This window comes from Sminthopsis crassicaudata, chromosome 3 (assembly GCF_048593235.1).
Source record: "Sminthopsis crassicaudata isolate SCR6 chromosome 3, ASM4859323v1, whole genome shotgun sequence".
Lineage (NCBI taxonomy): Eukaryota > Metazoa > Chordata > Mammalia > Dasyuromorphia > Dasyuridae > Sminthopsis > Sminthopsis crassicaudata.
The window spans coordinates 517,429,110-517,445,279 of NC_133619.1; the positions used below are offsets into that span (position 1 = coordinate 517,429,110).

Below are 16,170 nucleotides of genomic sequence, written 5' to 3' on the forward strand. Positions count from 1 at the left end.
GTGCATTAAGAGAAATCTTGTAAGTAATTTCTTACCACTCAGAGAGAAGTTCTAGCCAAGCTAACGAGGATGTTAGATTTAACTCTTTGAGGTAAGCTGGGGTGGTTAGCAGGAAGTCTGAGAAAGCTCTGGAATCTCCTCTTACAGTTCCTCCAGATCAGCCCCGACTGACTGTGTCTAAGACCTCAGCTTCCTCTATCACTCTGGCCTGGATCCCGGGAGACAATGGGGGCAGCTCCATTCGAGGTAAGGAGGGAGTCCAGTGGTTGGGGGAGGAATAGACTGGACCCAGAAGGAGGGAGTTTGCACACAGGGATGAGATAGACCCTCTACACCCATCACCACCACCCTCAAGGGTGTCAGCTGCTAGGGTCCACGGGACACAACAGGACTGGCAGGCCATGTGGAAAGTTTTGGTTCTGGGTCCCTAAGAAACAAAGCATGTATAAAAGGGGGCCCTCTCCCATTATTAAATACAAAACAAACAAACTTCTTGGTATAAGGAGGGGAAGAAGGCCTCTGTAATGCAAGGGCCAGTGGGAGGTGTCTCCACTCATGTCTTAAGGTCTTTTCCAAAGTATTTGACTCAGACCCAAAAGAATGGCAGTATCATGAAGTTCTTCATTGCTGGTCGTGGGGAATATCCCTCTTTCTGTGAAGGGTACTACCATCCTTCAAGTCACCCAGGTTTGAAACCTTGGAGTCATCTTCAATTTTTCATTCCCCCTACCCTCAAATATCCAGTTGAAATCTTGTGAGTTATACTTCCCCACAGCATCCCTCCCACCCATCCCTTCTCACCATTTACATGACCAGCTCATCACTTCTTCCCGGGACCAAAGTCTCTCTCTTACAATCCATCCCACACACAGCAGCCAAAGTAGAGTCCCAAAATGGCTCTGAACCATCACTCCCCTGATCAACAGACTTTGATGGTTCCCCATTACCTCTAAAATCAAATACTGACTCTTCCAATGGAATAAGTGTTTGTTGGATTGAATATAGCTTTGGATCCCTGGCGTGGGAGAAAAGGGAGAGGGTCAGTGAGTTACTGGCTACTTTCACAAGCTGACTCCAGCCCACCTTCTTGCCTGATTATATATATACTTTTTACATATACTTCACAGGCTTTTAATGGAGCCAATCTGTCCTCCCTGTTCCTCACAGCAAATGTTTCATCTTCTATTACCATGTCTTTGTGCAAACTGTCCCTTGTGCCTCCAATGTGTTCTCCTCATTCTACCTGCCCCCCAGTACTTGACGGGTCTTCCCATGGCAAAAGACTTCAACTCAATCCATTTGACCCAGATGGCAGAACTAAGAGAGCTAAGAAGAAGTGGAAAAGAAGCAAACTTAGGCTTATTATAAGGAAAAACCTCCTAATAACTAGAGATTCTCCAAAGGAGAATGGGTACCTGCAGAAGCAGTGGATTCCCCTTCATTGGAGGATGTCTGCATAGCCATTTGGGGCACATGCCAATTGAAATAGACATTCTCTAAGGTCCCTCTGAGCCAGGAAGTTCTGTCTACTCGGCTCCCAAGAGACTTTCTGAGGTAGAAGCTCTTAACATTTCTCTCGCCCAGGGCTTCCGAACCCCAGTTAGAATTCCAATTTAATCCAACCCAGTAAACATTTATTAACCATTTAGTATGTACAGAGTACTGTGCTAGACAAGACACAAAATCGAGATAAGACACAGAGATGTAGCAGTAAGTGTTTTAATAACTAGTTCTTAAAAACAAACAAAAGCCACCACCACCAGGAAACACCTCTGCAGGAGGTTTACCCGTTTCAGTTTACACTGCATGATTATCATTCTCTCATTGATTTCTAAGCTTGAGACAGTCAGCAATAAGGCAAACCCAGTTTGTCACCTTTGTAGATTTCCCAGGTGTAAATACCTACACTGAAAATTTTAACCATCATCCCTCTGGTTTGAACTGGCTCCATACATCCTTGGATGTAATCTTCCCCCTCATGGAGTTTACAATCTGGTATGGGGGGGGGGGGTGTTATTAAGACACCTGGAGGCTCTCCATTTGGAGGAGAACAGACTGTGATAGAGGTGCAGGGGGTTTTCCCTAATTTGCACTGCCACACTCCTTACTCCCCCTCCTTCTCCCGGGACCCTGGCTGGGCTGCGGACTCCCCCAGGCCCCCTTCTGACCAGGGCCGCTCACCCTCCTCCCGCAGGTTTCGTGCTCCAGTACTCCGTGGACAACAGCGAGGAGTGGAAGGACGTGTTCATCAGCTCCAGCGAGCGCTCCTTCAAACTGGACAGCCTCAAGTGCGGCACCTGGTACAAGGTGAAGCTGGCTGCCAAGAACAGCGTGGGCGCCGGGCGCATCAGCGAGATCATCGAAGCCAAAACCCACGGGCGGGGTGAGGACCGGGGCCGGGCCGGGCTGGGGGCTCTCCGGGTGCAGAGCGGTCAGGGGGGATGGCGCGGGGGCGGGGGGGGGGGGGAGGACACCGATGGTGTGGTGGGAGGAAAGGGCCAGGGAAGAGAGAGACGCGGGCAGGATTGTGGGGCAGAAGGAATGACAGGAAAAGGATAAAATAGAGACGGGGTGGGGTGTGGGGGCCAAGACTACAGGGATGGATGAGGGAGCCTCTTTCCCGTAACGTTAGCTTCTTTGTGCGCAGAGTTGGGTAGAAACCAATCCCTCTTCTCTGCTTTGGGGGTGGGGGAAAGATTTCTACTTCCCCTCCCCCTCTTCCCCCTTTTCCCCTTCTCCTCTTTCCTTTTCCCTTCCCCTCTTGTACCTGATCTCCATCTCTTCCCACTTTCCTGCGGTCCCCCTGCTTCTGCTCCCCATGGAAACCCCACCCCAATCTGCCCCTCTCACCCCTTAACCACCTGGGGCCACCATCAGGTGAGGAGGAGATGGAGGAGGGACCTGACGACCCCGGCAATCCCCCAGGGGAACGCCCCGCTTGGGGGCAGACAAGGGGGCTGCTCCAGCCCACATTAACCCTCCCCTTCCCTCCCCCCTCCTCCCGTCCCCTTACCCCCTGGTCTCCTTCCCGCCCCCCCTCCCAGAACCGTCCTTCAGCAAAGACCAGCACCTCTTCACCCACATCAACTCCACGCACGCCCGACTCAACCTGCAGGGCTGGAGCAGTGGGGGCTGCCCCATCACGTCCATCCTGCTCGAGTACAGGCCCAAGGGCACGTGGGCCTGGCAGGGCCTGCGGGCCAACAGCTCCGGGGAGGTGTTCCTGGCCGAGCTCCGAGAAGCCACCTGGTACGAGCTGCGCATGAGGGCCTGCAACAGCGCGGGCTGCGGCAACGAGACCACTCAGTTCGCCACGCTGGACTATGATGGAAGTGAGTGCAGCCCCTCCCGGGAGGGACGGCTCCTGGGCATGGGCAGCACCGGCGGCCCACGCCGAGGGGGGAGACGCGGCCTGTGCCTCAAAGCCACCCCCCCCCCATGGCCAGTGCCTGACCCGGAGTCCGAGCACGGTCGGGATTCTCTGGGCCCAACGGGAGTCAGCAGTCCCGCTGTCCTTAAGTCAGTGGGGACCTGTCCAGGTTAAAAAATTTACTGAGGAGGAATTCGGATTAGAAGGAGTAAACATGACCAGAGACCTTGAAAGCATATAATGTGAGGAACTGTTGGAGGAAGTGAAAATTTTACATTTATTCCATATATTTTTACATGTACTTGTTATCACTCCTTGAAAAATATAAAAAACTCTTTGCAAGAAGGGATTATTTCATTTATTGCATTTATTTCTCCAAGGCCTGGGACATAAGTTCTTACTAAATACTTGCTGATTGAAACAAAAAGAAATATAAGCTTATCAGGTTACCGTACTATGCAGTTCAGAAAACATTAATTAAAAGCTTACTAGGATCATAGCCGATGAAAGGAAAAAAAAAAGTTTCAACGAGGAGCAGGTCTTCCCCGCATAGAGCTTACAGTCTAATCGCAAAGGCATGGCGGAGCCTCCTTCAGCTTAATCCTTTCCGTGTCTCTGTTCCGTGTCCCCCCAGCAGCTTAGGCAGGGACAAGATTAGTGGGAAAAGCGCCGGATTTGGAGTTATGAGACCTGAGTTTCATTGTGCACTTAATACTTGGGCAAGCCACTTTCCTGCTCTGAGTCTCAGGTCTCTCCTTCATAAAATGACAGTGTTAGATTAGATGGTCTCTGAGGATCCTTCCAACCTAGATCCTAGAAACCTTAGTAAAGCTCAACTCCTGGTTCACATGGAACATCCCAGCCTGACCTCATCTAGTCCTTCTAAACACTAACTAATCACCTGCCATCTTCCAGACACTGGCTCCACACCTGGGGTACAAAAAGAGGCAGAGACATCCCCTGCCTTTAGGAAGCTCACAATCTAACGGGGTATCCAGTCTTTCCTATCTATGGTCCTTTATCCAGAAGGCTTTTAATTTCTAGTATCACAATCATAGTTGTTAGACCATTCACCAAATTCATGTTCCTGGCCTGAGAATATCTCATGTTTCAACCCAAGGCCAGTGGATGTTTAATACCCATTTTGGCCCAGTTCCAAATTATAGCTTTTGCAAACTGGTCTTTCCTAAGTTTCCTTCTGCCACTGAAGACCTTACAACAGCCATATCTTGGGATTTTTATAGCAACACAATATTTTTAATATATAGTAGGAAAAATAGTAGGGCAACTTCTACTTGAAGAAATTTGTAAATCCTATTTATTCCTAGTAAAGGAAGGGTCATGTTATCACAAAGAGGAATCCAGGATATACCTGTAAGGAGATATTACTCCCACAGAAGAAACAGGACAGGACACTCATTCTTGATGTAGTAGACATAGTACTAATGTGAGCTGTTTCCTTGAATTAATTAATTAATTAATTTTATTAGTGTTAACATATAAATATGACTTATTTTATTTATTATTTATAATATAATGTATAATTATATTAACATATAAATATAATAATAATTAATTAAACATTACTTAAATTCTAAATGCTAAAGTAAGAACCAGGAATATGATATAAATATAAAAGACAATTCCTGTTCTCACGAAACTTACAGTCTGATATAGAAGATAACATACAGGAGAGCAGGGCTATGGAGACAAGTGTGATGGAGATCAAGTATGGAAGTATGTTTTGTTTGCACATTTAGAAATTGCTTACTATCTAAGGAAGGAAAGAGAATGTGAAACTCAAATAATAAAAAGGATGTTAAAATTGTTTAATATATAATTGTAGAAATAAAATATTATTTATAGATGCAGGAAGAAATGATTTCATTGCCAATCCTCTTTAAACCAAGTGTCTTCACGCAGATCATCTCCAATTTCTCCTGTATATAATGTCCCAACATAGCTCTGCAAATGTGTCTTATGCTATCTTTCCTGTTAAACTGTGAGTTACTGTGTGTCATGATGACTGATTCTGGGCAAAATCAGGTAAACTCTCACCTGCCAGAGTCCAGAGTCCCAGGGACAAGAGTCTGAGTTCTCATGAGTAACAGAAGAGCAGGTAGTGTCCAGAGATGGACAGTTCCTGTGTGATCACAGGCAGATTTTTATTTTTATTTTTCTGGACCTCACTTTTGCAAAATGAAGAGATTAGATAAGATCATAGGATCATAGAACTAGAATTGAAAAACTCCTACCGGGTCATCTTGTCCCGTGTTGTGTAGATGAGAAAAGACAGTATTTCTTCTTCTATTCAAAGCCTACCTCAGCTATTTCCTGAATAAGGTAGATTTATTTCGTTGTAAAACAGGAAAAGTAAAATTTGTTAATTTTTTCAGGTTACAGAGTGTGTGACACACCTGGGTCTCAGAAGGGGTTGAACCCCATAGCCTCAAAGGTCCCTTATGGCTCTATATTTATGACCTGTGACCATTATAGGGAAATAACTGAAAGTCAATATGCACCAAAAAATATATTAGCCTACCAAGTACTGCCAAATGCTTTTATTAGATAATCCCCAATAAAGAGCAGGAAGTCTTCTGAAAGAAGGTGAGTTTGAAGGTAGATTTTAGTAAAAGATGTGGCTATCGGGATACAGGACCCCTTTTCTGGGCCAAGCTCATTAGGCCCCCCCCCCTTGATGGCCAAGTACAGCAGCTATTAAAGTAAGACATAGGAGGGACAAGGTCTTAAATACCTCCAGATCAGGTTTCACCTCTGACCTTGTTGTGTTACCTGGGGCTAAGCTTCTTCATCTCTCTGAGTTTCAATTTCCTCCTTTGTAAGATAGGATTAATACTATCAATTTAGTAATTTATTGATACTTTTTCTTCACTAAAAATGTATGAGGAAAGAACTTTAAGAACTTCGAAATGAGAAATAAACATGAGCTATAGTGACTCATCTCCAGAACTCATGGGCCCAAGGAAAAGGGGTATCAATCATAAAGTTCTGATGGAGAATTATGTGAAAAAAGATGGAAATAGGAGAATGAAAAGCAAAGGGTTGTCACAGTTCTGTGACTGGAGGGTAAGAAGAGAAAAGAGAAGCAGGAGGGAAAAAGAAATTTCAAGAAACAGGATAAATAATATATAGTTCAAGCTATGTGCCAGGCACTGTGCTAAACACTTTACAAATACTATCTTTTAATCCTCATGATTCTAGGAGGTAATAATAATAATAATAGCTAAATTTTATATGGCACTATGCTAAAAGCTTTATAATTATTATTTTATTTGATCCTTACAATAACCCTGGGAAATATTATTATTATATTTATCCCCATTTTACAAAGGAGGAAACTGAGGCAAACAGATGAGGTGACTTGCTTAGGTTCAGATAGCTAACCTGCGTCTGAGGTCAGATTTGAACTAGATTCTTCCTGAGTCCCACCCAGTGCTCTCTCCTTACTTACAGTCTATGTAGAGGGGACTGAGTTATTATATGGGAGAGGATCTTCTCCAACTCAGCCCCAATTGTCTGAGCCCTCCCTGGTACTCCTGTCTTAGGCACCATCCCACCCATCAAGTCAGCCCAGGGAGAGGGGGATGACGTGAAGAAGCTTTTCTCCATCGCCTGCCCCGTCATCCTGGCCACCCTTGGGGTAGCCCTGCTCATCATCATTCGCAAGAAAAGGAAGGAGAAAAGACTGAAGCGGCTCAGAGGTAGGAAGGCTGCGACCTTTGGGGTTTTCTTCCTGCAAGGGGCATATGTAGGACTGGGGTTGGGGGAGAGGGCAGCAGCCCCCGAGGGAAGGAAAAAATAAATCAGGGCTCTCAGTTATCCAGACCTTGACCAAGCTCCTCATCAGTAAGCTTTCAGCCTCCACTGAGAAGGGAAAGCTAAGCTTAAAACCATGCTGGTCCTTGGGGGCAGGTGCAAGGGAGGGGGAGGGGAAGCTCTGGAACAAGGTGGGGAATTCTCTTCGGTTGTCCATGCCCTGCTTTCCCTCTGGCTATGTGGCCTATCCTCCTGCAGTGCCCTCTTCCCGGTGTACCCCCAGCACCTGCCCCCTCCTCCCTCAGCACCTTCTCTCTTGTGTTTTGCAGATGCCAAGAGCTTAGCAGAGATGTTGATAAGGTGAGCAGACGACACCCCGCTCCCACAAAGCTGGGACCAGGAGCTCTTCTGAGCGTCAGGACCCTGACCCCTTCCTTTCCTCCCCAGGACTAGGGCTCCCGGCCCTAGCTGCCCCCCACCTGCTTACGGCCCAGCCCCTGCACCACCACCTTCTCTAACAGACCAACACTCCTCCCTCTGTGCCCCTTGAGACGGCTCTTATCTGGGCATCCTTCCTTTCCTCCATAGCAAGAGCAATCGAAGCTTGGACACGCCCGTGAAGGGGCCGCCCCAAGGCCCTCGGCTCCACATTGACATCCCCCGGGTCCAGCTGCTGATTGAGGACAAGGAGGGTATCAAACAGCTGGGTGAGCACAGCCTCTGGGGGGCCCAGCTGTGGCTCCCTGCTCATCCCCGCCCTCTGACCCAAGCTCGCCTCTGACCTTCTCTGGGGGTCCTCCCCAGAGGGGAATGGTTGCCACGGTGTGACGCCGTCAGGCTATTCGTGGCCTGGTAGGAAGGGCTGTGGTCCAGCCCCAGACTGGCCGGCAGCTGTCTCACGCCTCTCTGGGCCTCGGTCTCCTGAAGGACCACTATCCCTCCCTTCTGGTTTCACAGGCGTGGGGTAAAGAGACAGTTCGGGCCCTTTGCAATAAGTGCTGGCCAAGGATTATGATTCTTATTCTCATTCCAGGGGACGACAAAGCCACCATCCCCGTGACGGACACGGAGTTCAGCCAGGCTGTCAATCCCCAGAGCTTCTGCACGGGCGTCTCCCTGCATCACCCGGCCCTCATCCAGAACACAGGACCCCTCATCGACATGTCTGATATCCGGCCTGGCACCAGTATGTGGGAGCCCTGCCCTCCTGCCTCCCCGGGAAGCTCCCTGGGCGCCCATAACCCCTGACCCCTCTGCTTTCCTTCCTTCCCCATCTCCAGGGCCAGCATAGTCAGAGCTAGACCAGAGATTTGGGACTTCCTCCCAACAATATTTAAGACATACAGGAAACCCTAGGGACCACAGGAGGGCACAAGGAGAGCAAGAAAAGGAGAAGGGAGAGGTGAAGTCATTTTGAGTCAGGGAGAAAAGTGCCCAGCCCTCCAAGCCCAAGGCTCCGGGCACGGCCCGGGCCATTCTTTGTGCTACTCAGGAACTTCTGCCCTCGGCCCTCCATCCTCAGCCACAAGCGGGGTGGGCCCCCCAACAAGAACCGGAAACCATCATCCAGAACAAGTCTTCCCAGCTTCCTTCCTCCCCTCCAGCCCTACACAAAATACCCTCAGTACAGGCTATGGAGCGCATCACTCTGCGCCTTGGGGCAACCCTCCCCCTTGCTTTCTTTGTGCAGATCCTGTGTCCAGGAAGAACGTCAAGTCGGCCCATAGCACCCGCAATCGCTATTCCAGCCAGTGGACGCTGACCAAGTGCCAGGCCTCCACTCCCGCCCGCACCCTGACCTCCGACTGGCGCACTGTAGGGTCCCAGCACGGCATCACGGTCACCGAGAGCGACAGCTACAGTGCCAGCCTCTCCCAGGACACAGGTGAGCCCCCGGCCAGTCCTTCAGATCTAAATCCAGGGTCCTCCGACCTGGGGGAAAAGCAGAGATCACGAGCGCCACTCACAATCCTCTTCCCAGAGGGGGCAACGACTCCTGGTCAGACTCATTTTTTTTTTCTTTTGGGCATCGGGGTTAAGTGCCTTGCCTAGGGTCACACAACTAGTAAGTGTCTGAAGTGTCTCAAGTCCTCCTGACTCCAAGGCTGATGCTCTATCTACTGCGCCACCCAGCCATCCCTTCCCTGTTTGACTTTAAGGATTTAACTTCGAGGGGATTCAATTGTTCCCCATTGGGTTCTGTCGAGAATTCAATTCACCTGACCTCTCTAGACCCAGACAAGTAGGTCCCAATTAAAAAGTGCTACTTAGGGAAACTACTTAAAGAAAGGGACAACCGAGCAAAAAGGATGGTGATAACCATAAAAATTATCTTATTCATTTTTGTAAGAGATAGCATGGCACAGTGCACTGACCTTACTATTGCAAGACCTGAATTCAAATCCTTCTTCTACACTTACGAGCCCTGTGAGCTGGACAAATCCCATGTTGGATGCACGTGACTGATTTTCCTCCTATGGAAGGAGTTCCCACACCAATGAAATCACAGGTCCTTGACATATGTTAGTCTTAAGAGAGGCTCTAGGAATATAAATTGCAGGATAGTTGCTAATCTGTATTAATAAATGGAGTTTCAAGAAAAATAAAAAATAAATGGAGTTTCTTCACCATGGAGTGCCCCCCCCCCAAAAAAGAAATCATAGGTCTTAACCAAAATGAATAAATAAAGTGTGATGATACCGCTATTAATAATAAAAGTCTTGGAAACTGGGTGTATGATGTGATTATTAGTATTTTTATTATAAAAATTTGCAGTTCTGTGTCTTTTTAAGGCTTACATAGTACCTTCTTTCTAACAGCCATGTAATATACAGATAAAGAAAATAAGAGGTCAGGGACGTGCTTAAGAGCTCAAACTCAGTTCTTCCAAGTATTGCTTTCCACTAAATCATGCTGTCCCTATCCTCTAGGCTAATTCCCTATTCTTAAGCATTCAAAATATGCCAGCCCCCTCCATCACATTTCTGACTCCCCCGGCACCTTCTCCTAGGTGCTGCGAGCCCGCCACGCTGTACTGCTTCCATCTGCAGAGGATGAGCCGTGAGGAAGGAGGCCTTCCTTGCTAATCAGATCAGGATCTGACTATGATACTGTGCCCATATATGCCAGTAGCCAGTTTCACATCCTGTGCAAAATTCCAGCATACTTCACACATTGAAGCTAATTTAGTGCCCATAAAGGCCCAGTGAGCTAAGCGAAATAGAACAGGTCATGGGATTTGGAGCCTTGGAAAGGCTCCTTCATCTATCCTGTCCTGAAACCCAGAGAGAGCTGACTTGACCAAGATCACATGGATAAAATAAGTAACTGCCAAGATTTAAACCTCATTAACTTGAATTTAAACTCAATGTTCTTTCCACTAGGCTGCCTGTCAATATCTCCAGAGAGAGGAGGGAGGTTGTAGTGGGTGGAGAGAAAGCTGGCTCTGGAGGCAGAAGTTCTGGGTTCACATCTTGCCTCTGAGAAATCACCATGACATGTTAATCTTTCACTTCTAAGTGACTTTCCCAGTCATACAGCTAGAAACAAGCAGACCTGGTCACAAGCGCCAACTATCTTCCTCTGTTGTTCTTTCCACTGTGCTATGGATCAGATCTCTTTTTCTCCTTTCCTCTCTCTTTGTCCTCTTCTCCCTTCCTCCTTCCCTCCTCTCTCTGTCTCTGTTTCTCTCTCTGTCTGTGTCTCTTTGTCTGTCTCTCTGCCTGTTTCTCTGTCTGTCTTTGTTTCTATCTCTGTCTCTGTCTCTCTCTGCCTCTGTCTGTTTCTCTGTGTGTCTCTCTGTCTCTCTATCTCTGTCTTTGTCTGTCAGTCTCTTTCTTTCCCTCCCTCCCCCTCCCTCTCTCTCTTCTTTTCTTGCTCCCTCCCTCCCTCTCCGTTCCCTCCCTCTCTCTCCATTCCTTCCCTCGCCCCCTCCCTCCGCTCCTCTCTAACTGGCCTCTCCCCCCCCAGACAAAGGGCGGAACAGCATGGTGTCCACAGAGAGCGCCTCCTCCACCTACGAGGAGCTGGCCCGAGCCTACGAGCATGCCAAGCTGGAGGAGCAGCTGCAGCACGCCAAGTTTGAGATCACCGAGTGCTTCATCTCGGACAGCTCCTCGGACCAGATGACCACGGGCACCAACGAGAACGCCGACAGCATGACCTCCATGAGCACCCCCTCCGAGCCGGGCATCTGCCGCTTCACCGCCTCGCCCCCCAAGCCTCAAGACAGTGACCGGGGCAAGAACGTGGCTGTACCCATCCCCCACCGTGCCAACAAAAGTGAGTGGGAGGCGCCCACCGGCAGCAGGAGGGTCCTGAGCACACGAGCCCTTGGCCGTACCCCGAACACCCGGCGGGCCTCAGCTGAGCCTAGGGGCGGGATCCTCCCCGAAAGGAAAGAGGGGGCCTCTGCCCTGGCCAGGAACCAGGCAGCTCGGCCCACCTTGACCGTGGCCCAGGATGTTAAAAAGAGACAATAAAGGTCTCGGGATCCCGAGTCTAACCTTAGAGACTGAGGGCCCCAGCTTTGTTTAACAGGTAGCCAGAGTTCCAGGGACTTGCCCAAAGTCACCCAGGGCCTTTATCTCACTCTTGTGATTGAGTCCTCATGGACCTTTCCTGACCCATTTGGGCTTTTCTTGACAAAGATACTAGAAAGGTTTGCCATTTCTTTCTGCGGCTTATTTTACAGATAAGGAAACTGAGGCAGGCAGGGTTACATGGCTTGCCCAGGATCACTGGGCTAGTTAAGTATCTGAGATTAGAATTAGACTCAGACCTTCCTCTGGACTCCAGGCCCAACGCTCCGTTTGCAGACACCCAGCCAGCCAGTGGTACTGGGCCAGACCCGGCCTGGAGTCAGGGAGGCTCATCTTCGGGAGTTCAAATCCAGCCTCAGACACTTCCTAGCTGGGTGGCATTGGGAGGGTCACTGAACCCTGGGTTCCCCTCAGTTTCCTCATTTGTAAAATGAGCTGGAGAAGCAGGTGGCCAGCCCCTCCAGTATCTCTGCCAAGAAAATCCCAAATGGGGTCACCCCCCCCTCCCCGAACAACAACCACCTTCTCATCAGAAATGTTTCTGGCCACTTCCCATCAAAGGACATCTGCTCTGTTCCAGTTCCTTATTCCCACAAAACAGTGTGTTGCTATGGGAGGAAACAAAGCATCTATTAAGCTCTTACTGTGCTGAGTGCTTTACAAACATTCTCTTTTAATGCTCATGACAACCTTGTGAGATAGAGCATTTTCTCCTCATTTCACACTGAGGAAACTGGAGGCTGAGTCACACAAATAAGTGTCTGGGGCTGGGTTTGAACTCAGAGCTTCCTGATGGCAGGTGCAGCACACTGCCATCCAGCTGCTAGGGACACTGGGACATGTGGGAAACTGCTTTTTATCTTTGACCTTGGGACACACCTGAGCAGTAGAGTCTCCAGCCCAAGACTTCCCTCCACACCATCTCTGCTTCACCTGTCCAGAGCTGCCGGTAGCTTATTTGCAAGACTGAGGACCAGTGCTTGGTACTTAATAGGTGGTTCACAAATTTTTTTTGAATATGAGGAGGGGGCAGGGGACAGAAACACAAAGGTATTGGGCAGGACAAAGTCACGCTGAAATGAAGAGATTTCCTGAGCCAAGGGAGCCCTCCCTAACCCATCAGAGACATTGGGGGGGGGGGGGAAGAGTTCTGAAATGGCTCATCCATCAGGGTCAAAAGAGTAGGAGAGGGGGGCAGCTAGGGGGCGCAGTGGCTAGAGTATGGCCCTAAAGCCAAGAGGATCTGAGTTCAAATCCAGCTTCAGATACTTCCTGTGTAACCCCGGGGCAAATCACTTAACCCCAATTACCTTTAAAAATAAATAACTAAAGGATGCATGGTCCTAGGCATGAACATGGAAACAAAACTAGTTTTTAATTATTTGGGATAACAGGATAATCAGAAAACATTTTATGTTGTGATACAGACATTCAAGGTTTACATTTCCTAATAATAACCCTGTTGAGTGAAAGTATTTGTTGTATTGAGGAAGTTTAAGTTCAGAGAGATCCCTTCACTCACACATCGGGCCAGGAGAGGCCGGTGCTAAAGTTCCACTCTGACACCAGCTGTGCCCGATGTGTGATGCCCAGGAGAAGTGGTTTTAGTGGGCATTACAAGGGAGGGGAGCACCACACAGTGGCTCCCCCAGCACTGGGGCTAGAGGACCCCACACTCAAATGGGAGATCCAGGGAGGGCGCAGGGGCCACCAGGAGAAGCAGATGGGGGGGGGGGGCTGTCAGCAAACCTGCCTTCCCAGAGATGCTGCACTCCGGTGCAAGTAAAATGAAAGGAGGTGGCCTGAGTGTATAGTTTCATGTGGGGTGACGCAGCCCCAAAGCATGTTGGGGGCTGAGAGGAGAGCCAATCCGGGATAAAAATGGTGCTGCTAATGACCCTGAAAATACCTTCATCCGCGTGGAGATCCTCTGTAGGTAGCTCCGGTCCGGGGTCGGACTTCGGAATCTCAAGCCCAGGGACTTTTTTCTGACAGAGCAGGGGGACCTTGACCCTGAACCCGGGGCTCCCTCCCCTCTCAAGGCCGGGGCACCGAGTTTGTGCGGGTATCACAGGACAAGCCGGCTCAGAGGAAGCGGGCCTGGGTGGGGAGGGACCAGCAGCCATTTAACAGGAAGCGACGGCTGTCTTGGAGAAGCCTTAGGCTTGCTCTGTACAGCCCCAGGAGACGCACCAAGTGGCTTAAAGTATGGACAAGGCGGCCTTCCCCTTAACGGACAAAGGCCTGATAGTCAGAGCCCTTCAGCAACGGATTGGAGTGTCGGGGAGGGAGCCCCGGGCCTCGCAGGCTGGAACAGGAGGGATGCTCCCATAATAGTATATATAATATATAGTAATATCTGATATTATAATAATGCTCCATATTATAGGTATATATAAAATACATAATGTCTTGTACATCGCATGTACATATGTATTACGTATTATATATGTGTAATCACATAACAGTCTCTAATGGAGAAGAGGTCAGAGCACTCGGCCCCTAAGACTCTGTGGTTTTGTGGTTCCAGGTGAATACTGCAACCTGCCGCTGTACGTCAAGTCGGACACCTTCTTCCGCAAGGCGGACGGCCACGAGCCCTGCCCCGTGGTCCCGCCCCGCGAGGCCTCCATCCGAAACATGGCCCGGACCTACCACCCGCAGGCCCGCCACCTGACCTTGGACCCCGCCAGCAAGCCCCTGGGCCTCCCCCACCCCGGGGCTCCGGCCTCCACAGCTACCTTACCTCAGAGGACTCTGGCTATGCCGGGCCCACCGGCCGGGGCCGCGCCCCCGCCTCCCACAGCCCCCGCCGCCGAGCCCCCCCCCGCAGCCGCCCCCACGGCAACTGCTCCCCCGGCGCCCAGCACTGAGCCCCCGCGGGCCGGAGGACCCCACACCAAAATGGGCGGCTCCAGGGACTCGCTTCTCGAGATGAGCGCCTCGGGCGTGGGCCGGTCTCAGAAGCAGGGGGCGGGGGCCTACTCCAAGTCGTACACGCTGGTGTAGGGCCCCGCGGGGCGGGAGCCGCGCCCTCGCCCCGCCCTCCCCCTCAAACTCTTTTCTTGCGTTATTTATATGAAGCTGTCAGAAAAGGAAAAGACCGAGAACCGCGGCGGCGGCCACGAGACTCCACCCGACCCACAAACTTGTACATAGAACTCTTTTGTATAAATGAAACTATTTTCTTCTTCTCATGAAGCCAGGGCACAAAGAATCTGACCGCGGTCACACTCGCTCAGACACAGACACTCCCGGGGGCGCGCGCGCGCACGCAGGCAGGCAGGCGTATGTGGGCGGTATAGACACCCACGGGTCTATACACTCACATATATTTCTCCCTCTTTGTGTTGAGGAAAGAGGCACAAAGACTCAGCGATCCCCCTCCTCCCCCCCCTCCTCCCTCCTTACTCTTTCCCCGCAGCCTGATCTCGGTGGGTTTGGACAAGACCAAAATCCCAAGTCTCGGACATTGCATGCGATTTTACTGTTCCAAGAAAACCAGGAATTGCTTCACTTTGCAGATGCTTATGTGTTAATACCTTTTTCTATGAAAAAAAACCAGCGCCGTGTGCAATAAAGGTTATGTTTCTACGTGGTGGTCGCGGAGTCTGGCCGGGCAGGAGCGGGCGAGGAGAGCGCCAGGCCGGGGCCCACGAAGGCGGCCTTCTAGTCCGGCCGGGTGTAGCATATTAGTAAAATTTTAAATAGTTCAAATGCTGAGCTTAGGGACAAACCCGAGAGAAGAGAATTCAGCTTAATTCAGCCCATATTATCAATGATTAATTTTCTTTTTTCTCTTTGGCAATTGGGGTTAAGTGACTTGCCCAGGGTCACACAGGCAGGAAATGTTAGGGGTCTGGGGCCACATTTGAACCCGGGTCCTCCTGTCTCCAGGGCTCGTGCTCTATCCACTGCGCCCCCTAGCTGAGGGGGGATTCCGGTGCGGGCACTGGGTGACAAAATCAAACCGTCCCTGCCCTCCGGAGTCCTGCACTCCACTGGAAGGAAACGTCTCACAGAGAAAGGGCTGTTTGAGGAGAGAGAAAGGATCAGGGAGCAGCGCCCAAAGAAAGGGGCCCCAGAGGCAGTGTGGGGGAAAGCGAAGGCCCGGCGGAGGAGGGGGGAGGAGGGAGCGCCCCCTTTGTGTTCCCAGAAACGCTGAGCTCCGGCTCCAATAAAGCGGGCTTGGGCTTGAGGGCAGGCTACGCGTAGTGTTCTCTTTGGGACCTTTGAAGGAGAGTCACGAGAACCGAGGCTGCAAAGGCAGTGGAGAGGGCCTTAAATGCCACAATAAATGCATTTCATCCCCGGCTACCGGGCGCTTGAGGCTGGGGAGACTAAGTGCTAGACGTCAGAGAGGGAAGAGCCGAGCGCCGGAGCAGCCGCACAGGGCGTGGAGGGCGGGTAGGGCCTGGGAACGGTGGGTGAAGCCCTGGGCCCGGGGAGGACCGGCCTCAGCCGCCTCCTGGCTGGGCGGCC

General features: G+C 50.4%; 1 protein-coding gene across 1 annotated transcript in view; it reads left to right on the top strand.

Annotated features, from left to right (window-relative positions):
• The window catches only part of DSCAML1 (DS cell adhesion molecule like 1), a 489,982-nt gene extending 474,175 nt beyond the window's left edge, over nucleotides 1–15,807 (top strand). The window contains exons 23-32 of the mRNA XM_074304151.1: nucleotides 148–246; nucleotides 2,195–2,383; nucleotides 3,045–3,332; nucleotides 6,937–7,092; nucleotides 7,477–7,507; nucleotides 7,736–7,854; nucleotides 8,181–8,333; nucleotides 8,838–9,032; nucleotides 11,117–11,428; nucleotides 14,219–15,807. Of these exons, the coding sequence (XP_074160252.1) occupies nucleotides 148–246; nucleotides 2,195–2,383; nucleotides 3,045–3,332; nucleotides 6,937–7,092; nucleotides 7,477–7,507; nucleotides 7,736–7,854; nucleotides 8,181–8,333; nucleotides 8,838–9,032; nucleotides 11,117–11,428; nucleotides 14,219–14,697 (2,021 nt within the window). The 3' untranslated portion in view covers nucleotides 14,698–15,807. The remainder of the gene's footprint in view (nucleotides 1–147; nucleotides 247–2,194; nucleotides 2,384–3,044; nucleotides 3,333–6,936; nucleotides 7,093–7,476; nucleotides 7,508–7,735; nucleotides 7,855–8,180; nucleotides 8,334–8,837; nucleotides 9,033–11,116; nucleotides 11,429–14,218) is intronic.
• Nucleotides 15,808–16,170: the final 363 nt, after the last annotated feature.